Genomic DNA, 20,264 nt, shown 5'->3' with positions numbered 1-20,264 from the left:
TCCCCATCACAAGAGACGAAAATGTGCGGGAGAAAGGCACACCGAACCAAAGATGTAAAGAGAAAGCACACTTGAAGATCTGTTGTATTTTTTGTCTAGAGTAATTAGATAGATTAGAAAGGGGGGTATAGGTGCTATATGCATGTATCAAGTGAGTACGTTTCTTATAAGTAGCTATGTGTACATTGGGCCACGAGAACAGGTTCTAGACAAGGACAAAAGGACGAGAAAGGGAAAAGTAGCAATGAAATATCGTGGACTTGTGGGATGATTATCAATTTAGATATCCCGTGGATAAAGGAAGAGAGGGTGAGAGGCTGGGCGGAAGTGGGAATGAGTTCGATGAATATAAATCTGTATTATGGGGTTCACGAGAGGTGAAAGATGGTAGAACCCGGACTATACGTTGTGACGGCATGATGCTTTCACAGTAGAAGAGAAGGAAGTACACGATTGTGAGGACCGTCGACATTTTGACGAGATTAGAGGAATCTAGAACTAATTGGTGGAGAGCAAGCTACGACGACGAAGGCAGTATCGTTCCCTCTGGATATGTGGCAACGTTTGGGAGAGGCGGAGGATGAGATGATACTCCTCGCAGCACTGCTGCAAGGACAGACTGTGCAAGTGATTTCTCTTTCATTTGGTACTGCAAACAGTGTCAACCTGCGATCATTCGAATGGCCGAGAAGATGGTGCAGGGCGTCGATGGACATCTGGCATCTGCTTCTAAATATCGCCTACTTGCTAAATCGGGGAACAGTGTATCTCTATCAACGAATTTCCTAGACGTATCCTCTCAAGGATCGATGCAATTTCAAATTGTGTAAAGGAAGATTTGATGAGATAACATCATGCCCCACATCTTGATGATGCCTTGGTGATGCCTTGTTTCATCGATATACATTTTCGGAGAATGGATTGTGCGCATAAACAGAAGATAATCTCCATCTGACTGGATCGAAACCGAAACACGTTGGGCGAAGCGGATGGATCTGTGTCACCCAACGGACTCTGTATAAGCACTCTGTATAAGCTGATCTAATAGCGTCTTGTCATGTAGGATCACGGCAGCTGAAGCGACATCACAGTTGGGATGGTTGTCGCTACTCCTTGGATTACGTCTGGGTGGGAAAGAAGCCTCAGCTCGTGTCGCTGAAAATCTACGACCCCAACTATCGACGGGCTGAGAAGTGGATGTGAAATTATGACCTGCTACATTCAAGTCGAACGTGGTAGGTGAGACAACGCCCGAAAAGTGGATATCGCTGCATCGAACATCTGTCTGAAATTTGGAATGTAGATTGTCAAAACTTGATCATCCCGAATGGTAGAATGATGCGTCCAGTATCGTGCAATGACACAGTCAATATTGTTGGGTAGCCTACAAATTGTTGTTAATGGAAGGACTGCGATAAAATTGCCGACAAGCCTAGGACGTTTGTCAAACCAGACGGCCTGGCCAGTGCCAGTTAATGAATTCTGGTATTGCATGTTGAGCCCTCTGACCTGAGTTGATCATGATCACATTGGGGATCCCCAAAGTAAATCTCTCATCCATGGTCGTACAGCTCCACGGAGTACTCAACCATAGTGCGCCATACTTGCGCCAACCCTACCTTCCTTGTTGGCATTTGCTGACCAGGAACGCCGAGATAGATCGATATGAGGAAATGGTTGAGGTTGATCACTACAGTCAACTCATGCGTGCCAGGCCTTGCATGTCACCCTTATTTGAAGGCATGTTTCTCCAAATCGAACAGGCGGCGCCATGGTATTCGGGCGCGTGATCCGTCATTGCTGAGCGTGGCTGTGATTCGTCTACTCTGACTGATTGCGCTGGTGAATAAACGGCAGCTGTACTGTCCTAGGTAGTCACATCGGATGGATGATGGCACAACGCAAAGACATATTGGCTCGAGTAGCCGCTATATCGTTTGTCCAGTGAAAGTGCACCGGAGCCACAACTGTTAAGTGGCCGTATCATATCTAAGGAAATTTCTTTTCCTTTTCCGATCACGGAACTAAAAATACAACGCTGGTGGGTGGATGCAGGGGCCCTCGCCATATTGACTGGTAAATGCTCGGCCGACACGTTTTAAAGGGTCGTTGAGGAGGACTGTGTTGAAATGACCAGTTGCAGTATCGATCAGAAATGGGCAATCAGTCCCAGCCCAGCCGCCGTTACGCACGGGAAGTGGAAGGCCCGTAACTTTGCAGTGGATCAGCGAGGAGTTTAGAGGCACAGGCATGTGTGATTTAGCCTGGGACGTGAATGCTGGTGAGACGGCGTGGCGAATTTGGAGGAACTGTGGCAGATGAGCACCCGAACAAGGTCATGAATGGGTGAGAAGGCTTAGTAGGTGCGGTGTTGCGCGTGCAGGAGTAGACATCCTTACAAAGTTACAACACATATGTGGATAGCCACGGACCGATTAGCTTAAGATACGAGAACGGTTGTAATGATCCCTTTGCGGAAGAACGGAGGCCTGACGGCCTCGTAAGCACGTCAAGGCTTTCTCTGCAGAAAGCTGTGCTCTCGGGGTACATTGTGCTTTTGTCGTTGGTTTAGCTCGTGATTACCGTACGCCCCAGTCCTTTAGAAGGAATATGCACGTTCCATATTCTCAGCATGGAGGGAGGAGGAGATCTGACGGAGTAACCCGCAGATTCGAAGCGCGCATCCTGCTTCGGGAACGGATCAATCAAATAATGAAAGCGAGGAGGAGACTAGGGTTGTCGAACGCACGCAGGCGCCTGAATAATGGTGGTGTAACTGTAATAAGTAAGCATAATGTAGGAGGGTAAGGTTCGGTCTCGGCGAAGAGTCAACCATGTGAGAGTATGTAATAAAGAGCTCGCTATGCTAGCAGCAATGCAAATCTCAATCTGCATCGGCAAGCACCAGGTAGATAGACATATTCCTCGAACACCCTAACCGAGCGTAGCCAAGGTAGCAACGCCCTGATTCTTCCGTGCCGTGCGTGATTCGGCGAGGGCATCGTACGGGGTAAGCCAAAACCAAATGCAACCTGGATATTGGGTTACGATGGTCAACTCCCGTAACAGGCAGATGGCCCGCATCACAAACATGCAGTCCATACATACCTCGTACTATAGCATACGGATAGACATCGGGCTGAAGGTTGAGACAGGATGTGTAATGGACCGCCATTATCGGTCTGGTCATCGGTGCTACGGCGACGTCGAAATTTCTTAGAAAGGCTACTACCTTGCAGACTCGCGGAGAGACATGGATGCTCAAACGCCCTGGTGTGTTCGCTAGATCAACCTACCGAGAGAATCAAAGTTTCATCAGCTGCAAACTCACGACGTGGCCACTGTTCCGCCTCTGCGACCCATGCGAGCCTAAAAAGGAAGTGAGAGAGCTCTGCTCTGGGCATCCCGAGCAGGTGGCATCCCGCTTCCCACGGACAGGCGGCTTCTTACTGCGCTTTGCGTACTATGCAGTACGAGTACGAGACAGCTGCACGATTTGCATTGCGAGTTCGATGTTGTGCTGTCCACTCAATATCGCAAACATCATGGTTGAGCTCCAACTAAACAGGGTATTGTTCAGTGCTAAACACGACAGAACCTCACCGTTCCGGTACCTCGTGTGACCGACATATCGATGAGACCACCCGGATGGTCTTGATGCTCCACTTGACTATGCTGGTAGTTCGTGTGTGTTAACATGATACCCTTACTCGTATGTTGAACTGCAAGATTTGTTCTACCGCATATTGGTACCGGTCGGTTGCAGGCCAGGATCGGATAGAGAAGTGCAAAAAGAAAAGATTTGCTGTCCATTAAGCATGCATAAGTGGCACGCATTATTGATGGATTACATGCCTAGAGAACCCGCGTAAAAAGGGTTGGTCGACTTCTACATTGGGCACTGATCGAAGTCTTGATCAAAGCGAATCAGGCCTTTTGCCTATTGGCTGGTTTTAGAAAAAGGAGACTTTGAACAACAATTTCTGGACGATTGATCCGCGAGGCACTGACATGAGATCATGCAATCACATTCTCCTCGTTATTGCTGGGCTGTTATTTTGGACCCGACGACCAGCTTCGAAACGGTTGGCGGCCCACATGCCTTTAACAAAAGTCTAGAACGCCTGGCATACTTTCGATTAGACTTCAGTCTTGATGATGATCGACCATGCCTGTAAATGCTGTCACTCGCTTCCTGGCTGCATTAGGGTTGTATGACCGAACGAGGAGCCAAAAAGCGGAGGTGGGCGAATTTCGGTGCTTCTCCACGGTGACGCTGTCCTGCGCAATGCAAGCATAGAGAACACTGACAGTTGTTCTGAATCAGCACCTTTCACGAGTGACCTTTGAGTTGCAAGTCAGTGTCATCCATCATGGTTCGATCCTGAGTCACAATATGAGGAGTATTGAAAATAATGATGAGCCTCAATGACCACGAGGCACAACGCTCTGTGGTGGGTTCAAAACATTGCTGCCGCCTATGCCGCAGTAAGTTGTCTTTTCCACACTTTTTCCACGATGCAACGCCACGTTATGACCCACTCCTCTCGTGGGACGCCGAGCGTACGTCATTAAGGGTGTTTTTCCCGTGGTGCAGATTGCCGGGTTGAGGCTGTCAGAAGCTACTTGGCTGATTGGCAGTTTTTCCGAGGATCCCGCCCTACGCTTGCAGGCCCTGGTTAGAAGGTGACCGAAAGAACCAAAAAGAGTTGCTGAAACCACGGGCTTGGCAAGGTTCGATTAGGGAGACTGATAGCAGCCAGCCTGCCCGTAACCAGTGGCTGAAGGACTGCGTGACAGTGTGGCGCTCCGGCTGCGGAATCGTCTGCTTGACACATTCTCCCAAATTGCGAGGCAGCGCTTGCGTTCTACTTGTACGGTGGGCCAGTCAATATCCCCGTTAATTGCGCATTATTCTAACCCCCGACTCTCCGGCAAGAAAATGCGAGCATTCAAGGGAGGGCTGCGCAAAATAGTCAATGACGAATCATGTGCGCCATGCGTGCAACAACGTACTCGTAATGCCGGACGAGGAACATGCTAAATCTAACACTGACATTTACGAAGTGTATCCTGGTGCTTGTATGTTTTTGTAGTGTGGAGCACAATGTGGATACAGGCCTGATGCAAACATCCGTGAGAGCGACCGAGGTTGGACATATTTCAGGAGTCGCACTCGCGAACCGCCTGTGTGATGAAGTGTGGGATATGTACTCCGTATCTACTAGATCATGGATGTGGGCTGTATCGTGCGGTTCAAGGTGCGTCCTGCAGTCATGACTGACTATGGTCAGGGGACCCTGCTGCCATTCTATGCCCCAGCCCCGATCACGATCTATTCCCAGCATGCTGCTGTAATATTTGATATTACTCCGTATTGTCGATAAAAATCATCACAGATAATTGATGAGGCAAGGTCCAAGAGGATGAGCTGGGGCTCGGCAAGAAATATGGATTGAGAACGAACCAAACCATCAAATCATTGCCATGAGGCCCATCGTATATTGAGTTGCGTCAGCATCGACAACCAGCCATCTGAATCTGAATGGCGTTAGCCGTGCAGCCAAGCGAGGGCAAACGATGCATGTTCGGAGCGGCATGGTCACGGCGGTCATGGTCATGCTGTAAGTCTGTTTTGGCCTCTCAGCGCTTTTGTGCCTTCCTGCAGATGGCCGTTCGGGTCTTAGTCCCCTGGCATGATCCAGTTCGCCAGGATTCGAAGTGTTCGCTTTGTGGTCTCGTACCATGTCGATCCCCAGGCGGGTCGACGCGATGGCACCAGGGTTCATCGGCGCTTCGGCTGCATCGCTCAAGCCATCGCCCGGGGATTTCTCGTTTATCCAGTTATCAAACGGCGCTGCCGCATACAGCAAGGCGGCCGTGGGGCAGCACGCTAAGAGGACCTGGTGTCCCCAAACAGCCTCAGACCCGCCGCGGCTGGGCGAGCAGCGAGCAGCGAGCTTGAGCTGTTTGTTTGGCGAGCGGAGTCGGAATCACTGATTCAAGGGACAGTCTGTGAAATACAATGATGTCCGATATTGGATCCACGCACGCTGGACAAAGTGCTCTCAAAGGAAATGTGATCCGCCTCTGCGCATGATGTGCAAATTGCTTTGTCACAGTGGGACGGGTTAACAAAAGTCTGAGAATTAAATGGTGGCAATATGCACTGGATCGTGCTAGTGAGCAGCAGCCAAACTGTCATCTCAGTGCCCGCAGTGGTTTCCAAGGCAATGGTGCATTGCCTGCTGGCAGCACTTTGTGCTGTTGTGTAGAACTGGTCGCAGGTAGAAACAAGTCCGAGCCAGATTGCTAAGGGGGAAAGTGCTAAAGCACCACTATCAGGTTTTGGTGAGTGGGTAAAAAGCCATGTTGAACGCGCGTATGCTACTTGCAGCAAGCCAACATATGCTTTGTGTGTGCTTGGACGCTAGCAGTACAAAAGTGTCATTGCCGTGAGCCTGACGCCGCTCTCCGGCGACTTGTTGGGGACAGTCGGTCCCGGTGGGAGAAGGCCAGGGCCGCATTATTTCGTGACCACAGCTGTGGATGTGGTGGCCCGGTGGAGGCTGAAGTAGCGTGCATACACTGCGCTCAAAGCTATGTTGGGTACATATTGTACTGGCATCCTTCCAACGCCGTTTCAGAGACGGGCTCCACCAAGGGAGCGAAGGGAAGAGGGCGAGCGGTCTATTGTAAGTACGGCCCAGGGATGGGCAGGGATGACAAACCACGGGTGATGCTATTCGTGCGCAGGATTAGCTGGGGGCACAGGCGGTATCCGCGATGGTGGGTGCTAAAGGTAGTACGAGCACTGTAGCACCCACGCCGCCGAGAGGGGTAGTGATGCGACCACTGGGAGCAGTGAGGGGCAGCGCCGCAACCAGATGGAAGCATTTAGCAGGCGATACGAAGCTTAAGTGGAAGCGATGATGAGAGGTGCGTCGTGGCCAGGCGATCAATAATGAACGGACGATGGAACGATTCTTGAAATGATGGGATGGATGGGTGGATGACTCTCAGGCTCACCACTTGATTGATGGATGAAAAATGCATGCACCGCTGACACGTTCATCACCACAATCCGCCAGCCAACAAGGCAACAAGGGCGTGGAGTTGCTGTAGCAGATGGCAGGTCACAGGTGGCATGCAAGCAAGCAGCACCGGCTGGGTAGATTGTGTATGAGGCTGGAGCAGCGATGCTGGGTCGGGGGATTGCAATAATGCAGGCAATGATTAGTGGTAATTTCGGTGGTTGTGCATACCGTTCAGACAGGGTGAGCTTATGTGTGCTAGTATTGTATGGACGCAACAAAGTCAAGACTCAAGACTCAAGAGTGGTTGGGCCGCCTGTCTGAGTTACAGGCAGGGCAGAGTGAGGACGGAGTGGACCACACCACACACTCCCATCGGATGCGCCCAGCCAAGTGTGTGATTGATTGTACCGAGAGTCGCCCCTTGTCCTATCCTGTCCTGTCTTGTCTTTCACCGTACCGTAGTGCACGAGTATGGTTGATGTATGGCAGCAGCGGTAACAGCAGCCAATTGCAGGAATTGGGAGAGGAGGCGAGCGAGCGAGGGCGGTTTCTGGAAGGCTGCAGATCTCGTGTGCATGGCTAGAGCCTACCTAGAGGCCGGCAAACCAAGCTGGTGGCCCTTGACAATGCTTGCTAGGCAAAGAATGCTGAAGGCCATCCCTGTTTCCCACTGTGTAAGAGACAGTATGCTGTTGTGTCCCTGTTGGTCGAAGTGCGAGTGTAAACGTAGTGTGGCACTAAGCTAGACGCATCCAGGAGGACATGCAAGCGCAGAAGACACGGAGAAGAAAAGACATGGGGCGCATAGTGGGCACTTTCCTCCCTCGACCGTCGACGCATCCGATGCGGATGGTGAGATGATGAGCGGATGGATGTAAGAGGAAATGATTGGTGGAGGGATTCGAAACTGGTCGGTCAATTTACTAGGGAGAAAAAGAAGGAAGGACAGGGCAGGGTTAAAGAGATTTCGTTCGAGCGTGGGCGGGATGGAGATTGAGCAGAACCCGGAAAAGGATCTGATCTGGGACGGCAAAGTAGGCCGTATGCGGTGAACGATGGGGATGGTTGGTGGAGGAAGTGATCATCATCCCTTGTACGGAGTACGGAGTAGTTAGTGGGAATAATGAAATGATGATGATGATGATGGATGGCTGAAGCCTGAAGGTGCGAAAAGGCGGATGGGGATGGAAGTGGGATGGGATGGTGAATGGATGATGGTGTCGTCCAGGATTAGCGTCGTCGTGTTTGGTCACGTAACGGAAGAACGAATACGCCGCTAGGTTACTCCGTAGTCAGGCTGGGGCTACTGCCGTGTCTGCTAGTTTACACAGTACACTTTCCTTCCACTATTATTCGGTGAAAAGCAATAATAATAGTCAATAAGTTTAGATGCCTATTTGAGGATGACTTCAGTCTGTACGGCGCACTCTGTAGGTGTCTACGGGGCATGTACGAAGCAGGTAACAACAGACTACTGACTGTCTGCAATGTATGCACTGCACTGAATAACTACAAACAATCTAGCGTACTCCTTACAAAGTAACACTCCATCGTACTCTATGTATGTGCTCCGTTACGAGCACAGCACATTCTTCGCTTTATTGCTTTCTTTTTCCTCCCTTATCTTGTTGTGAAATTGATCATCCGTTCGATGTCTTGCAATTCTTCACAAATCTAGACAATGCAGGACAAAGCACGTTCCAAACAACATCGTTGCCCGTCCATCCTACCCGCCGGTCTGAGTCCGGTCAACAAGGGAGGAACATACCAGATACTGGTAATAGGTAGTAAGATTTGGCGTAGCCCAGTGTCGAAGTTGGGATACGGAGTACATATCGGGTACTGTAATTACTAGGCAGTTAGTACGGGGTACCACATCATCGAGATGGAATACGAGGAGGACACTTGTTGGCCTGCAGACTGTACGTGATTATTGATAGCATACCTAGTTACCTTACTCTTACTCGTACTATTAGTATGTGCTCCTTACACAGTAGGCAATTACTAGTCATTTGTCTCAGAAATTGTACGCACGCTCGGCGCAGGACGGTAAACTCTGTGACCCCCCATATGCGGTAACAAGTATTAACAAGAAGTAATCTAGTACAAGCCATCCACACTTGTGTATGCACACATGGTCTCCCAGATGAAGGATCAGATCATTCAGATGTCGCGTAGACTAATCATTACCAGCGAAACTGATCATCTAGCCAGGCCTGCGTAATGCCCGTAAGTAACTCCGTCCCAGCTCCACCACCACCATTACCCAACAGTTCAGTCCCGAGTACGGAGTCCAACAACAGTCAGTACTTACACATCGTACAGACTCCAGAGTATGTATGCACATGCGTACATATGTACCCAGTATTTACCCAGTACGTATTAGTGGAACTGCTGTGAACATGGCTCTACTCTACAGTAATCACACACGGCGTACTCTGCTCATACTGTACGAACTTACAACGGACTACCTATACAGGCTACATACTGCTCGTACAAGCCCTCCCCTCCGTACATACTACATGCCTTAATAAGAGCCTGCCTTGCTTGCCTTGCTTGCCTCGAATGTAAACTTGTCCTGCCCTGGCCTGGGTTGGCCGCCCTGGCCTGCGACATGCCAATCCAATCCAACTCCACAGGAGAGAAAAAACTTCTCACTTTCTCGCTTTCGAAACTAATTGCATCCCGCCGCCTACGGTAAAAAAAAAGTTTCACTCATGCGCTTGCTATGCGATGCCAGCCCATGCGGCGATGCCACGACCGTAATCCAACCATTCCTCGGCCCCTGAGCCAGTTCATCCTGATTCCTGTCGCATCCGTAAAATGGCGTTGCTCATCTGCTGTGGGTTTCGGTAGCATCAACGCGATGACTCGATAGTTTTCCACTACTACAGAGACTGAATTGGTGGGATGCAGCAGTAATGCAGTCATTGCCAACCTAGTAGTTTGATCACAGCTCGCCATTTTTATCGCAATTTTTCGTTATTGCCATCATCATGTTCCATCCTGATCATCCGCAGTAGCAGCAGCAGCAGCCGTCGCCGCCATCGTACCTGCCTGCCTACGTCCCTCAGTGCCTTCCCACCTGGGTAGTGCCCATTCCTGCCCTTCCTGCCAACCAACCCACCCCCAGTGCCACCCTCCTCTCTCCCCCTCGCCTCCCCCTCCCCCCCTCCAAGCAAATAATCCCTTTCACTTTCACAAACCCGACCCCTTCCATTACACCCCCACATCACCCGTTCATCGTCAATCACCATGTACATGTACATGTATCAGCATCATCACCATTCACCCCATCAAGATCACGGCTCGGTAAAGAATCGATATTGCTTTATTCATCTGCCTGTCTGACTCCTGGACTGAACCACCTTGGCTGGCTTTCGAGCCCAATCCCCGGTGCACTGTGCAGGCAAAACCTCGTCAAGCAAGCAAGCAACCAAGCAAGCAAGCAATCTACACCGTACTGTTGTTGTCGTGTCTACTCTGCTAGTGCAGAGTAAGTCCATAGTGAGAATCTACCATCGTACTCGTGCTAATAATGGACCATCCTCAATCTCTACCACACACCAATAAAGAATGACGAGTCTACAAATGTGCTCTTTCCTGCGATGCCGGCTAAAACATAGGGCAACCCATCACCTCGATAGCCCTTCGATAGCGGCCCCGTTCCGCCTAGATGGATTCCTTGAAAGGGATCAGAGCACCAAAGGATTGCCGAGGGCCATGTGTTGCAAAGTCGCGCCGCCCCCGTCTTCCTTAGTTCGTCTAACGTGGGCGGGTGGAGGTGGAGGGTGGGACACTGGGAAATCATACATACAACAAGTCTCTGTCTGGGCTACGAGACGAGTACGGCTATGACTGACTGCGTCTGGAAATATGGAATGTGGGCGTCGGACGCACACAGCTAGCTGACCGCCTTGACCGCCCCGACCGCCACGGCACCATGCTAGGTGAAGACATTCTTTACCTTTGTCTTCCCCCTGTCTGCACGACTGAAGGACTAATACACCGAGACCGTGCACACCAACTGCGACTTGCTGGTCTGGTGTCTGGCGTCTGGTGTCTGTGTATTACTGTATGTACACTGGCTGTTACATACGACCTACCCTACCTATGCTGCACACTGCACTGCACCGCAATGGACTGGCTCCCCTGTCTCCCTGCCTCTCCCTGCAACCCACACGACACTTACTCCAACCTAGCCCCAGTTCCCAGGACCCAGCTGAGTCGCAGGTCTCGTAGCAGCGCGAGGCCCGACCTTTCAAGGGCACTATGCCGGATCCTATCGACTCTCCTCGTCTGCCACCTTACCACACTGCAGGATAGGCTAGGCGTAGGTGTTATTTTGCTCTACTCGTCACCCTCGCTCCTCTTCCGTCGGGCCTGCTCTTTTGCCCTTAGAACAACCAAACCCCCCCTTGGCGCTTGGCCCCTTGCAAATGATGCACAATGGACTGGCTCACCTGGCTCCCAAGCTCCAACTGGCTTAACTATCCCATTCGCCGCTATTGGCCCGATCCCTTTCGACAGGCTCATTAACGGGCTGTACAGGCTGCCCTGCTTCCTGTTACTTACTGCACCCAGCACTGCCAGTAGTGCAGTAGTGCCACTGTCCGGGGCTCCCTCTTGCTTGTCTCGCTCGCCCGGCCAACATGCGCCGCACGGATCTCCGTTGCGCCATGATACATACCCGCGCGCGCTCAATGTCCCTTTCTCTCTTTGTGACTTGGTCACTCCCACAGTCCTAGTGGTGTTTCTTTTGCTCGCCAGTCTGGTCGTGGGCCTTGAACCATGATGCACCACCATGGTGATCAGCTCCTGCTCGCGTTCCAGCCGTGCGTTCCACTTTCACAACGCCGTTCCTTCACGAGGCCGGTCCCTTGTAGTCTCCCTTAGGTAGGTAGGCATTCATCACCCGTCCCTTGTCTGCATATTCCTCCCTCTTAGTATGAGTAGGACCACGAGTCTTTGCTTAGCAGCTTCCCATGACTTGTAACGCCGCTACGTACCCTGATCTCTTTCTCTTAATTGTCCAAAGCCTGCATCCCAATCTGTCCCTCTATATCTCTTGGCACCCCATATACACATGCACCTCCCCCCGATGGACATTCCATATATGATTTACGAGTACATTCTGTGACCACTCTACATACTATCCGTCTGACCATACACTCTACCACCCATACAACACAACAACATACTTTGTGAAATATAAAACCGCCCTCCATGGCATCAACCTTCCCACCGGGGCACGACCCTTTAAGCAACAACCATCCCTCCATCGCCAACATGGCATATCCAATGGTTCGACGAGCCTCACGCAGCTCTGGAAGCCAGTCCGGATCACGGCCTACCCGCGTGGAAAAACCAAAGAGCACTCATAACAGCCCACGCACCATGGAAAGGCGGAAGACAACCACTGGCCCTGTCAAGCGTTATGCCACACTAGACGACCACTACAACTTCATGTTTGGCGGTTCTCGTGAAGAGGAGGAACAGGTGCAGACTCAAACTTCTCGGCCAATGAGCTGGCACCCATCGTCTTCCCAGTTCCAAGTTCCACCCCGTTCGTCAGGACCAATGGAACACGCACAAGCACAAGACTTTGGCCCTCGCTATAACCCATCATCACGGAACTCCGCCCATGGTTCCGATTTCTATTCACTGTCTGCGCGGAATTCCATGTTCCAAGACCAGATGCAGACCTCCCAGGCAGCAACCTACCCTCACAATCACCACCGTGGCTCGCATGATTCGGATTCTAGCTGGCAAGCATCGTCTACGTCTACCCCGGCTACTGAACCAATGCCATGGTATTTGCAGGAGTGGGCAAGGAAGAACGAGGAACACGCGGCAATTTCACGCAACGGGTCTTCGGATTTCCTGCCCATCCAACATCCATCTGAAGAGGAGGAGGCTATGGACGAAGACATGGAGGACTCAGGAAAAGAATTGATTGGCATGGGCTTGTACGACCTCCCCGACCCTGCCCTGTCCTGGTCCTCGGGTCTTGTTGAGTCCACCGGTAAAGGTCTCAAGCTTGAGGAGACATGGCAACCACCAGAGGAGGATGTTGAGGACGAGGACGCAGATGCGGAAGGCGACGCAGATGACGCCAGCTCAGATGATGCCAGTGTAGAAGACCTACCTGCACCTCCTCCAGCAGCACCGCAGCCTGCACAAACCATTGATACCCTTGGAAAACCTCAAGTATCGAGCAACATGGACGGCCAAAGTTTCTTTTTCGATGATGACGAAAATTACACTAAGGAATGGTACTTTCAACAATTGAAGCAATCCACAATGCCAGTGCGGGACGCTGGTTTGGGATACGGGTGGTTGTGAATGTTTGAATGACTTTCAATCGTTCCTGCCCGGCTTCCTCGACATTTTTATCACGAACAACTTTCAGCATAGCATGGTGTTTTTTTGGATGAACATATTATGATGTTCACATTTAGATTTATGAATCAGGATACCCCTCTAGCCTTCAATGGCATCATTTAACGGCAGCGAGCGACTGTTCGTTCCGGAAGTCTAAGACTTGATGGCAAGTCTTCGATTAGTATACACACCAGCAAAAGCTTGGTGCATGTATGATCATGTCAATCATAGCAGAATAGCATAGTAGTAGCAGTAACATTGCAGCCGATGCATTACACACGATAATCGCATCTAAACAGGCTCAAAAGCTACAACAATAAAAAAACATCAATACAACACAAACAAAAACCTGTCCTGTGCCACTGATTCTCCCTCCCTTCTCTGACCGCTTCTACCTACCTACCAACACACAGAAACTAAGTTAGTGTTGAAACTTGCTTTTAAGTCTCCGACGGTTACGAGTAATCGCCGACCTTGACGTTCCCACACATTCCAACACAAACATAACAATAACAACCAACCCCAAACACACTAACTACTACCTCCACCCGCTCGCATCTGCCGGGACGCGCGCAACATAGGTTTTTTTTTCTCGTCCCACTACAGCGATTGATAATACTCAAGTCCACCGAACACGAGGGTTTCCGCGCGCCCCCGGTAACGTCGACGATCGCTTGTTTTTTTGAAGGGAGTTTGCATACTTTCGTGGTCTGTCAGATGATGATGTCATGGAACGAAACGAAACAACTAATGTTGAAATCGAAAACGAATAAGTCAATTGAACCCTCTTCGAATGTAGTTTTCGCGTGTGTCGTTAGCTATGAGAAGCGTTCGTATTTTCTTTTGCGTTGACTGTTTTGGATGTGTGTGACGGGTAGGTAGTTAGATGAAATAGAGGTATAGATATGGTCGCAACTATGAAGGACATAGATTGGTATTGAATGATCTTGAATGATCTTGGATCTACAACTCTCCCACAAAGCCAATCTCACACACCCAACCTAATGTGCCAATCAAACAAGCTCCCCAACCCTCCACCATCGTCCGCCAAAACCCGGAGATCCCCAAGATTCCCCTACGCATCTCGCTCTCGCACTCGCATCTCGCACTTCGCATCTCGCCTCCTCTTCCTCCGCTTTGCCACCAATTGGACCTTGTTCCATCGCTCGCCTTGATCCCTTTCGATCCGACCACTCAAGCGGGAGGGGACCAAGTATACTTTGTACATCTCCGTTTGCGGAGTCAGGCGCTGTGTGATTGGCCAATGCGCCAGGCTTTGGGGGACGTTCGTTATCGATAAGAAAAAAGTTGGAGCACGTGACGTATATTTTCTCCATTTCTTGGCCTGGGCATGCGTAAAGGGACTTAGGATTGAAGGAGAGAAACGAACGAACAAACGAACGGCTGAAGCTAGTGACCAGGATTAAGGTATTGAGGTATTGAGATTGATATTGAGAAAGAGATATTTGCAACTAGGAAAAGGGCAGGGTAACTAGAATATGGTGGGCGTGGAAGAGAAGTTCGTCGTCACGGCGTGGAGGGATGCGGAGGAGTTGTTTGGGTTGAGGAGGGATTTGTATGGAGATGATTTGGCGGCGAGGGGGAGGGGTGTTAGGATGGTGGGTGCTGTTCTGCTTATCTCTCTGTCGTTCTTTTTCTTTCGTTCGAGGGTTATACGCTTGGATGCGTGGATGGAAGGGGTTTGTGATATGGAGCAGAAGCTAACGAGGGACCATAGGTTCAAGCGTGGAAATTGAGGAAGACGGAATTGCCGCTGCTGCTTGAGTCTACGGCCGATCTCGTGGACGCTGAGATTCAGGATCAAAGGGGCGTGTTGGAGGCGAGTAGTTTGAAGTTGATTTTTGGTGGTGCTATCGCGAGGTAAGACTCTACCGCTTCACGGCCTGAAAATGTGGATTTTCAAACTGCTCGAAGGCATTGAACAAGAGTATCAATTAGTTCTAACTCCCCACCAGATTCATAACCGGCTTCGCCGACACATCCCTTGAGCTCCGCCGCTCCAAACCCTCCTTCCATGCCTCCAATCCCTCAACCCCCTTCCTCTCCCTCCCCCCTCACCTCCTCGAAGTCCGCCACAGCATCGTCCACCGCGAATATCCCACTCTCCCCACCCTCAGACGCTCATGCCGCGAATGCTTAGCCTGGCTCTGGGAATGGTACTGGTCGCGCCTCGACATCGCCTTCTCCTCCCCTCTCACCCTCAAAACCACCAACGAAACAGTCGCCACAGGCTCCCTCACAGAAACCGAACTCCGCACCTCCATCTCCACCCTCCTAAAAACCTACACTAAAAGCCGGAAAACCGAAATCAAGTCTCGAAGAAAGGGATCCTCTCTAGCCGCGAAAAACGCAGCCGACGCGCTCAAGACCGTGATCGCCATGGCCAGCAGCACACCGACGACCTCGAGTCCCGTATTCGACACCCTGCTCATGCAGCTTGTTGATGAAGACGCTGTCATTCCTGCTGGGAAGGCGCTTGGCACGAGTATGTCTGGTGCGTTTTTGCTGTGGTCGCAGCTTTTGGTTGCGGTGTCGGTGATGCACGGAGGGTTCGTTACACTGCTCGTTGCAAGGATGGTGAAGAGGATGAATGCTGCGTGCTCTGCGTCTCCCGCTGCGGTGGAAAAGAACCCGGTCGGCGAGGCGTTTGCGGAGTGGTTGGTTCATGTGCTGACGTCTGAGGAGTGGGGGGATGTGAGGCGGAGGTATGGAAAGGAGCAGCATGGGTGGAAGCTGAGGGGTTTTGAGGAGGAGGTTATGGAGAGTTTGTTTCTGGAGCCTGGGTATTGGAATTTGAGGGTTGTGGAGAGGGTTATTGGGGCGGGGGCTGTGGGTGATGGTGGGAGTTGGAAGGCGATTTTGGAGGCGGCGAGGGGGGAGGGGGAGGGTATGGATGTGGATGAGAAGGTTGATGTTGGTGGAGGAGAGGGAGAGAGAGAAACAGTTGATGGGGTGGTGGAGAAGACGAAGGGGCCGCAGAAGTGGATTGGGCTTTGGAAACCTACACCGATAGGGGTGCTGCCCTTGGGATGGGAGGATGATGAGTGAGTGAATGGTTCTGAGACAGCGTGTAATGGGTTGGAATTTGGTCATCACGATATCCTAGATTGTATTGTATTTCGAGTTGGTATATAAAGTGTGTCTTTGTAGATGATTCATGCTTAGGATGATCTGTCTGTCTATCTACTGTGCATGTCTGCGTTGTCCATAGCCACCAGAATAGCCCTTGGATAATACCCCTATGCTTGATGCAATACCGAGTCCTTGGATTTCCCCTATCCTAACGTCGGTGAAATCCGCTATGGGAATCACTCAGCGTCTCTGAGGTTGTTCCCTCCGAACTTTGTTGTCCGTCTATAGGCATAAACGGTTGTCTCTTCATGAACTCTCGAGGCCTGGTATATAACTACTTGCGTCTTTCCTTCCGTACCCCTTTGGCCCTGGGCTATTGCTTTCTCGCTGGGTCAATTGATATCATGACCCCCCTGCGTGTAAAGGTATCATACGTCTTCCTTTCATCTGCCTCTCCATCTCTTTACATGAGATCAGCATCAGGTTGCCAAAGCGTGAGATCCTTATCCGCCGTAGCCAGCAAATTAGATCGTGGGTTGTAACCAATGATGGCGGCCTTGCTATGTCCAGGTAGATGCTCCACAGGCTCGAGAACGTTATTCCCTGTTGCCGGCCTTGAAATATCCCAGACCAGGACGCCATCTTCAGAGCTGCCACTAAGAAGATATTGGCCATCTGGTGTCACACAAGCGTCACCCTGACCCAGTGTTCCGGAGCTGTTAGCTGGGGCGCCTGGACCAAGCCTTCCCGAAGGTCCTGTTTTGCGATAGCAGAAATGCGTGAGTTTGCCATCAAAGGCGTCGAGTACGAAATGTCCGTTTCCTGCCGTTGCAATGATCAGGCTCTTCCCATCATTTGTGAACTCCAGCTTCGTCCATTCTGCACCCTGGGCGCCGAGGAAACGCTGCTCGTTTTCGAGCATGTCGAAAGTTGCGAAGGGCGGCTTGTCGTAGTGGCGCACATCGTAGAGTAGAATCGCATGCGTCGCCGGTGATGCAACGGCAATGACGGTCGCGGATGGATCGTACGCGGCTAGGTACGGGGCGTGCAACTTGAGTATCCCTTGGCAGTTGTTCGATCCCAGGTTCCATATCCTCACTGTGTTGTCTTTCGAACAGGAGATGAAGGTGTCGTCCGAAGGGCAGAGCGCAATAGATGTGACCGTGTCTTCGTGACCTCTAAAGTAGCGGATGTATGAGTTGTCGTGGGTGGAAAGAAATCGAATGGTATCTGGTCATCTATCAGCTCAGTGCTTCCTGGGACAACCAACGTAAGAGCATACCGTCTACTTTCGTGCTAGCATAGATTATGCTCTGCGCATGGTGGGAGAAGCGCGCCAGATGTACACCATACTTTTGGCTCTTCAGTTCCTTTGCGTGCTTGCCCTCTCTGCAGTTGTATATCTGAAGCGTATCGTCGTCGCGTGCTACGATCGCAAGCTCGCCGGTGTCGTCGAAATCGAGCGAGGTCACCGAAGTCTTACTGTCATTTGGCTTGAATCGCTACACAAGATTATCATTAGTACTAGCACCTCTGATTGCATGTAGATAGCTTACTCTTGATGGGCGGAACGATGTTATGACGTCGCTCACTTTCTGTGTCGGCGGTCCTACCGGAGGTGCTGGTGGGCCAGGAGTCGCAGAACCGGTCGCCATGGTCGATTTGAGGTGGGGTGAGGTCACCGAAAGAACGAGACCATTATACCCGAGCAGATTGTGGGGGTGGTTAACGCGATACCTCGACGCTGGTGGGGAGATGCAAACAATAGCTCTCTTTTGATATTGAATATGGGAATATCTGGAGAAGAAGCATGGGCCACCTCAGGCCAAACTTAGCTTCATGAGGAAACCAACTAAGCAATCCGACGCGAAAGGAAAGCTTGGCTCGGGCTTTACTGGGAATCGCCGTTTATCGGAGGTCGGCTTGTCGGAATACGACTTACATTTAACTTATTATTCAGATCTCCAAATAATTTCTGTCAACCGAGCTCACTCAGCAATCGCCATTGAGCTCTAAGTATCTTCGTGGCCAGGGGCGCGCAACCTCTTCTCTTCTTCTTATCCATTTTCCTGAGTATTTCCGAATATTGCCTGCGGCTCTCTGTTGCTTGCGCCGAGAATTCACGCAAGAGGTCTGGAAGAAGAACGATGTCTACAACTCTAGGGTATGTACGAGCTGAAGCTTCCTAAGTGATTCCTACTGACTTGATTACACCAGATCCTTCATTGCGGGAGGCATTGCCGCCTGCGGAGCGGTGACGGTCACACACGGCTTCGAAACGGTCAAGATTAGGTGCGCCCGCAGCATTCCGAACCTCTCGAGACGAGGTATTGACGATACCCAGGTTACAGCTTCAGGGAGAACTACAGGCCAGGAAGGATGCGCCGAGATTATACAAAGGTGTTCTTCACGGCGTGGGTGTCATTCTCAAGAACGAAGGTCCAAGGGGCTTGTTACGAGGTCTGAGTTGCGCGGTATGTTCATACCCTGGCTGTTAGTCATTATTATACGAGCTCGCAACTAACACGTGTGTCAGTACGTATACCAAATGACGCTCAATGGTTGCCGATTAGGGTTCTATGAGCCAGTACGCAAAACCCTGACGAGCGCGATCTACAACGATGCCGCCGTGCAGTCCTTCGGTGTGAATCTCTTCTCGGGAGCCGCCTCGGGTATCCTCGGTGCAGCAGCCGGTTCACCATTCTTCCTCATCAAGACCCGTCTCCAGTCATACTCACCCTTCCTACCCGTCGGTACGCAGCACAACTACAAGAATGCGGTAGATGGTATGCGCCAGATCTACAGCCATGAAGGCGTCAAGGGACTTTACCGTGGCGTGCTTCCGGCCATGGTCAGGACTGGATTCGGCAGTTCCGTTCAGCTCCCCACATACTTCTTCGCGAAGCGGAGGTTGATCAAGCATTTCGGAATGGAAGAGGGCATGCCGCTGCACATTGCTAGCAGCACTTGCAGTGGTTTCGTCGTGTGCTGCGTTATGCACCCTCCTGACACGATCATGTCGCGAATGTACAACCAGACGGGCAACCTCTACAGCTCGGCGTTCGACTGTCTCTCCCGAACAGTCAAGACCGAGGGTCTCTTTGCTTTGTACAAGGGATACTTCGCCCATTTGGCACGAATCCTTCCCCACACGGTATGTATCAAGACTATAACCCAAGCCCATTGAAGAACCGAGGTACTGACATCTACTAGATCCTTACTCTTACCCTCGCCGAGCAAACAAACAAGATCATGAGGAGAGTCGAAGACCGAATACTCTCACCGGAGACAAAAGCACAAATATAATGTGTCATATTATCCATGTATTCATTTCCTTATCTACGGAGTATGTTGTATATATACCACATGTATGGGTGAGAAATTTCTTTTCGAAAGCATCGTTTGCATAGCGCGGACCGGGATCACTAGCACAGACAGACAATGTCACGCCTGTCTATGTTCTGGGAAGGAGTTGTACCATATCGGAGGCTCGAAACTGGGCGGTGACTTGTGGGGGAAACAAAAATGGGCGGAAAGCTGGACTTGGATACTCGATGCATGAACGGATAACTATCCCGGGGAGAGTCCATCTCATACGCAAGAAGCAATAGAAAAAAATTAGGACCCAAAACAAACGCACACCAACAAGTCGGTTTTTCACAGGATTGGAGCTTCGAATTTTGGGCTTCAACACGTCTCGCTTCTGCCGCAGAGAGCTCATCTAACTGAACTTTGTTTTTTCTCTCTTCA

The 20,264-nt window shown here is 50.9% G+C and overlaps 9 protein-coding genes across 9 annotated transcripts; 6 read left to right on the top strand and 3 right to left on the bottom strand.

The window, feature by feature from the left end:
• Positions 1 to 4,793: 4,793 nt before the first annotated feature.
• BU24DRAFT_278129 (uncharacterized protein) lies at positions 4,794 to 5,486 on the bottom strand. Its single transcript, XM_033522671.1, has one exon. It carries the CDS (start codon positions 5,346 to 5,348, stop codon positions 4,977 to 4,979), a length of 372 nt encoding a protein of 123 aa, XP_033379640.1. The 5' UTR covers positions 5,349 to 5,486; the 3' UTR covers positions 4,794 to 4,976.
• Positions 5,487 to 5,580: 94 nt separating this feature from the next.
• Positions 5,581 to 6,000, top strand: BU24DRAFT_466027 (uncharacterized protein; the record flags this gene model as incomplete). The annotated part of the gene is made up of 2 exons (XM_033532328.1): positions 5,581 to 5,624; positions 5,706 to 6,000. The coding sequence occupies 2 exons, from the start codon at positions 5,581 to 5,583 to the stop codon at positions 5,998 to 6,000; spliced, it is 339 nt and encodes a 112-aa protein (XP_033379639.1).
• Positions 6,001 to 8,388: 2,388 nt separating this feature from the next.
• On the top strand, positions 8,389 to 9,010 carry BU24DRAFT_426381 (uncharacterized protein; the record flags this gene model as incomplete). Its single annotated transcript, XM_033528956.1, has 1 exon — positions 8,389 to 9,010. A coding segment is annotated over exon 1 (221 nt), but the record flags the coding sequence as incomplete, so codon positions are not given.
• Positions 9,011 to 9,563: 553 nt separating this feature from the next.
• On the bottom strand, positions 9,564 to 10,041 carry BU24DRAFT_426380 (uncharacterized protein). The gene has a single exon (XM_033528955.1). The coding sequence runs from the start codon at positions 9,999 to 10,001 to the stop codon at positions 9,753 to 9,755; it is 249 nt and encodes an 82-aa protein (XP_033379637.1). The 5' UTR covers positions 10,002 to 10,041; the 3' UTR covers positions 9,564 to 9,752.
• A 718-nt stretch (positions 10,042 to 10,759) lies between these two features.
• BU24DRAFT_278076 (uncharacterized protein) lies at positions 10,760 to 12,048 on the top strand. The gene has a single exon (XM_033522670.1). It carries the CDS (start codon positions 10,981 to 10,983, stop codon positions 11,830 to 11,832), a length of 852 nt encoding a protein of 283 aa, XP_033379636.1. The 5' UTR covers positions 10,760 to 10,980; the 3' UTR covers positions 11,833 to 12,048.
• Positions 11,845 to 13,690, top strand: BU24DRAFT_426378 (uncharacterized protein). Its single transcript, XM_033528954.1, has 2 exons — positions 11,845 to 11,933; positions 11,994 to 13,690. Exon 2 carries the CDS (start codon positions 12,264 to 12,266, stop codon positions 13,380 to 13,382), a length of 1,119 nt encoding a protein of 372 aa, XP_033379635.1. The 5' UTR covers positions 11,845 to 11,933; positions 11,994 to 12,263; the 3' UTR covers positions 13,383 to 13,690.
• Positions 13,691 to 14,811: 1,121 nt separating this feature from the next.
• Positions 14,812 to 16,490, top strand: BU24DRAFT_397733 (Las1-domain-containing protein; the record flags this gene model as incomplete). The annotated part of the gene is made up of 3 exons (XM_033525355.1): positions 14,812 to 15,040; positions 15,160 to 15,302; positions 15,398 to 16,490. Exons 1-3 carry the CDS (start codon positions 14,921 to 14,923, stop codon positions 16,488 to 16,490), a joined length of 1,356 nt encoding a protein of 451 aa, XP_033379634.1. The 5' UTR covers positions 14,812 to 14,920.
• A 54-nt stretch (positions 16,491 to 16,544) lies between these two features.
• On the bottom strand, positions 16,545 to 18,314 carry BU24DRAFT_495507 (WD repeat-containing protein 82). The gene is made up of 3 exons (XM_033534135.1): positions 18,071 to 18,314; positions 17,797 to 18,016; positions 16,545 to 17,744 (listed from the first exon to the last, which is right to left on the bottom strand). The coding sequence occupies exons 1-3, from the start codon at positions 18,167 to 18,169 to the stop codon at positions 16,978 to 16,980; spliced, it is 1,086 nt and encodes a 361-aa protein (XP_033379633.1). The 5' UTR covers positions 18,170 to 18,314; the 3' UTR covers positions 16,545 to 16,977.
• A 137-nt stretch (positions 18,315 to 18,451) lies between these two features.
• Positions 18,452 to 20,222, top strand: BU24DRAFT_443690 (mitochondrial carrier). Its single transcript, XM_033530598.1, has 5 exons — positions 18,452 to 18,678; positions 18,732 to 18,806; positions 18,859 to 18,988; positions 19,051 to 19,668; positions 19,728 to 20,222. Exons 1-5 carry the CDS (start codon positions 18,662 to 18,664, stop codon positions 19,818 to 19,820), a joined length of 933 nt encoding a protein of 310 aa, XP_033379632.1. The 5' UTR covers positions 18,452 to 18,661; the 3' UTR covers positions 19,821 to 20,222.
• The last annotated feature ends 42 nt before the right edge of the window (positions 20,223 to 20,264 follow it).

The sequence above is a fragment of the Aaosphaeria arxii genome (genome assembly GCF_010015735.1).
Source record: "Aaosphaeria arxii CBS 175.79 unplaced genomic scaffold BU24scaffold_9, whole genome shotgun sequence".
In the NCBI taxonomy this organism is placed as follows: Eukaryota; Fungi; Ascomycota; class Dothideomycetes; order Pleosporales; genus Aaosphaeria; species Aaosphaeria arxii.
This window is presented reverse-complemented; position numbering and strand designations above follow the sequence as displayed.

What these genes read in the sequence shown, in the direction of transcription:
- BU24DRAFT_443690 (XM_033530598.1), top strand. An exon ending in TACGAGGTCTGAGTTGCGCG is followed by an intron (nt 18,989 to 19,050) that starts GTATGTTCATAC and finishes CACGTGTGTCAG; the next exon opens with TACGTATACCAAATGACGCT. An exon ending in CACGAATCCTTCCCCACACG is followed by an intron (nt 19,669 to 19,727) that starts GTATGTATCAAG and finishes GACATCTACTAG; the next exon opens with ATCCTTACTCTTACCCTCGC.
- BU24DRAFT_278129 (XM_033522671.1), bottom strand. Translation starts at nt 5,348, where the DNA reads ATGCTGGGAATAGATCGTGATCGGGGCTGGGGCATAGAATGGCAGCAG.
- BU24DRAFT_426378 (XM_033528954.1), top strand. Translation starts at nt 12,264, where the DNA reads ATGGCATCAACCTTCCCACCGGGGCACGACCCTTTAAGCAACAACCAT.
- BU24DRAFT_278076 (XM_033522670.1), top strand. Translation starts at nt 10,981, where the DNA reads ATGCTAGGTGAAGACATTCTTTACCTTTGTCTTCCCCCTGTCTGCACG.
- BU24DRAFT_495507 (XM_033534135.1), bottom strand. Translation starts at nt 18,169, where the DNA reads ATGGCGACCGGTTCTGCGACTCCTGGCCCACCAGCACCTCCGGTAGGA. An exon ending in CATCGTTCCGCCCATCAAGA is followed by an intron (nt 18,017 to 18,070) that starts GTAAGCTATCTA and finishes AATCTTGTGTAG; the next exon opens with CGATTCAAGCCAAATGACAG. An exon ending in TGCTAGCACGAAAGTAGACG is followed by an intron (nt 17,745 to 17,796) that starts GTATGCTCTTAC and finishes ATAGATGACCAG; the next exon opens with ATACCATTCGATTTCTTTCC.
- BU24DRAFT_426380 (XM_033528955.1), bottom strand. Translation starts at nt 10,001, where the DNA reads ATGGCGAGCTGTGATCAAACTACTAGGTTGGCAATGACTGCATTACTG.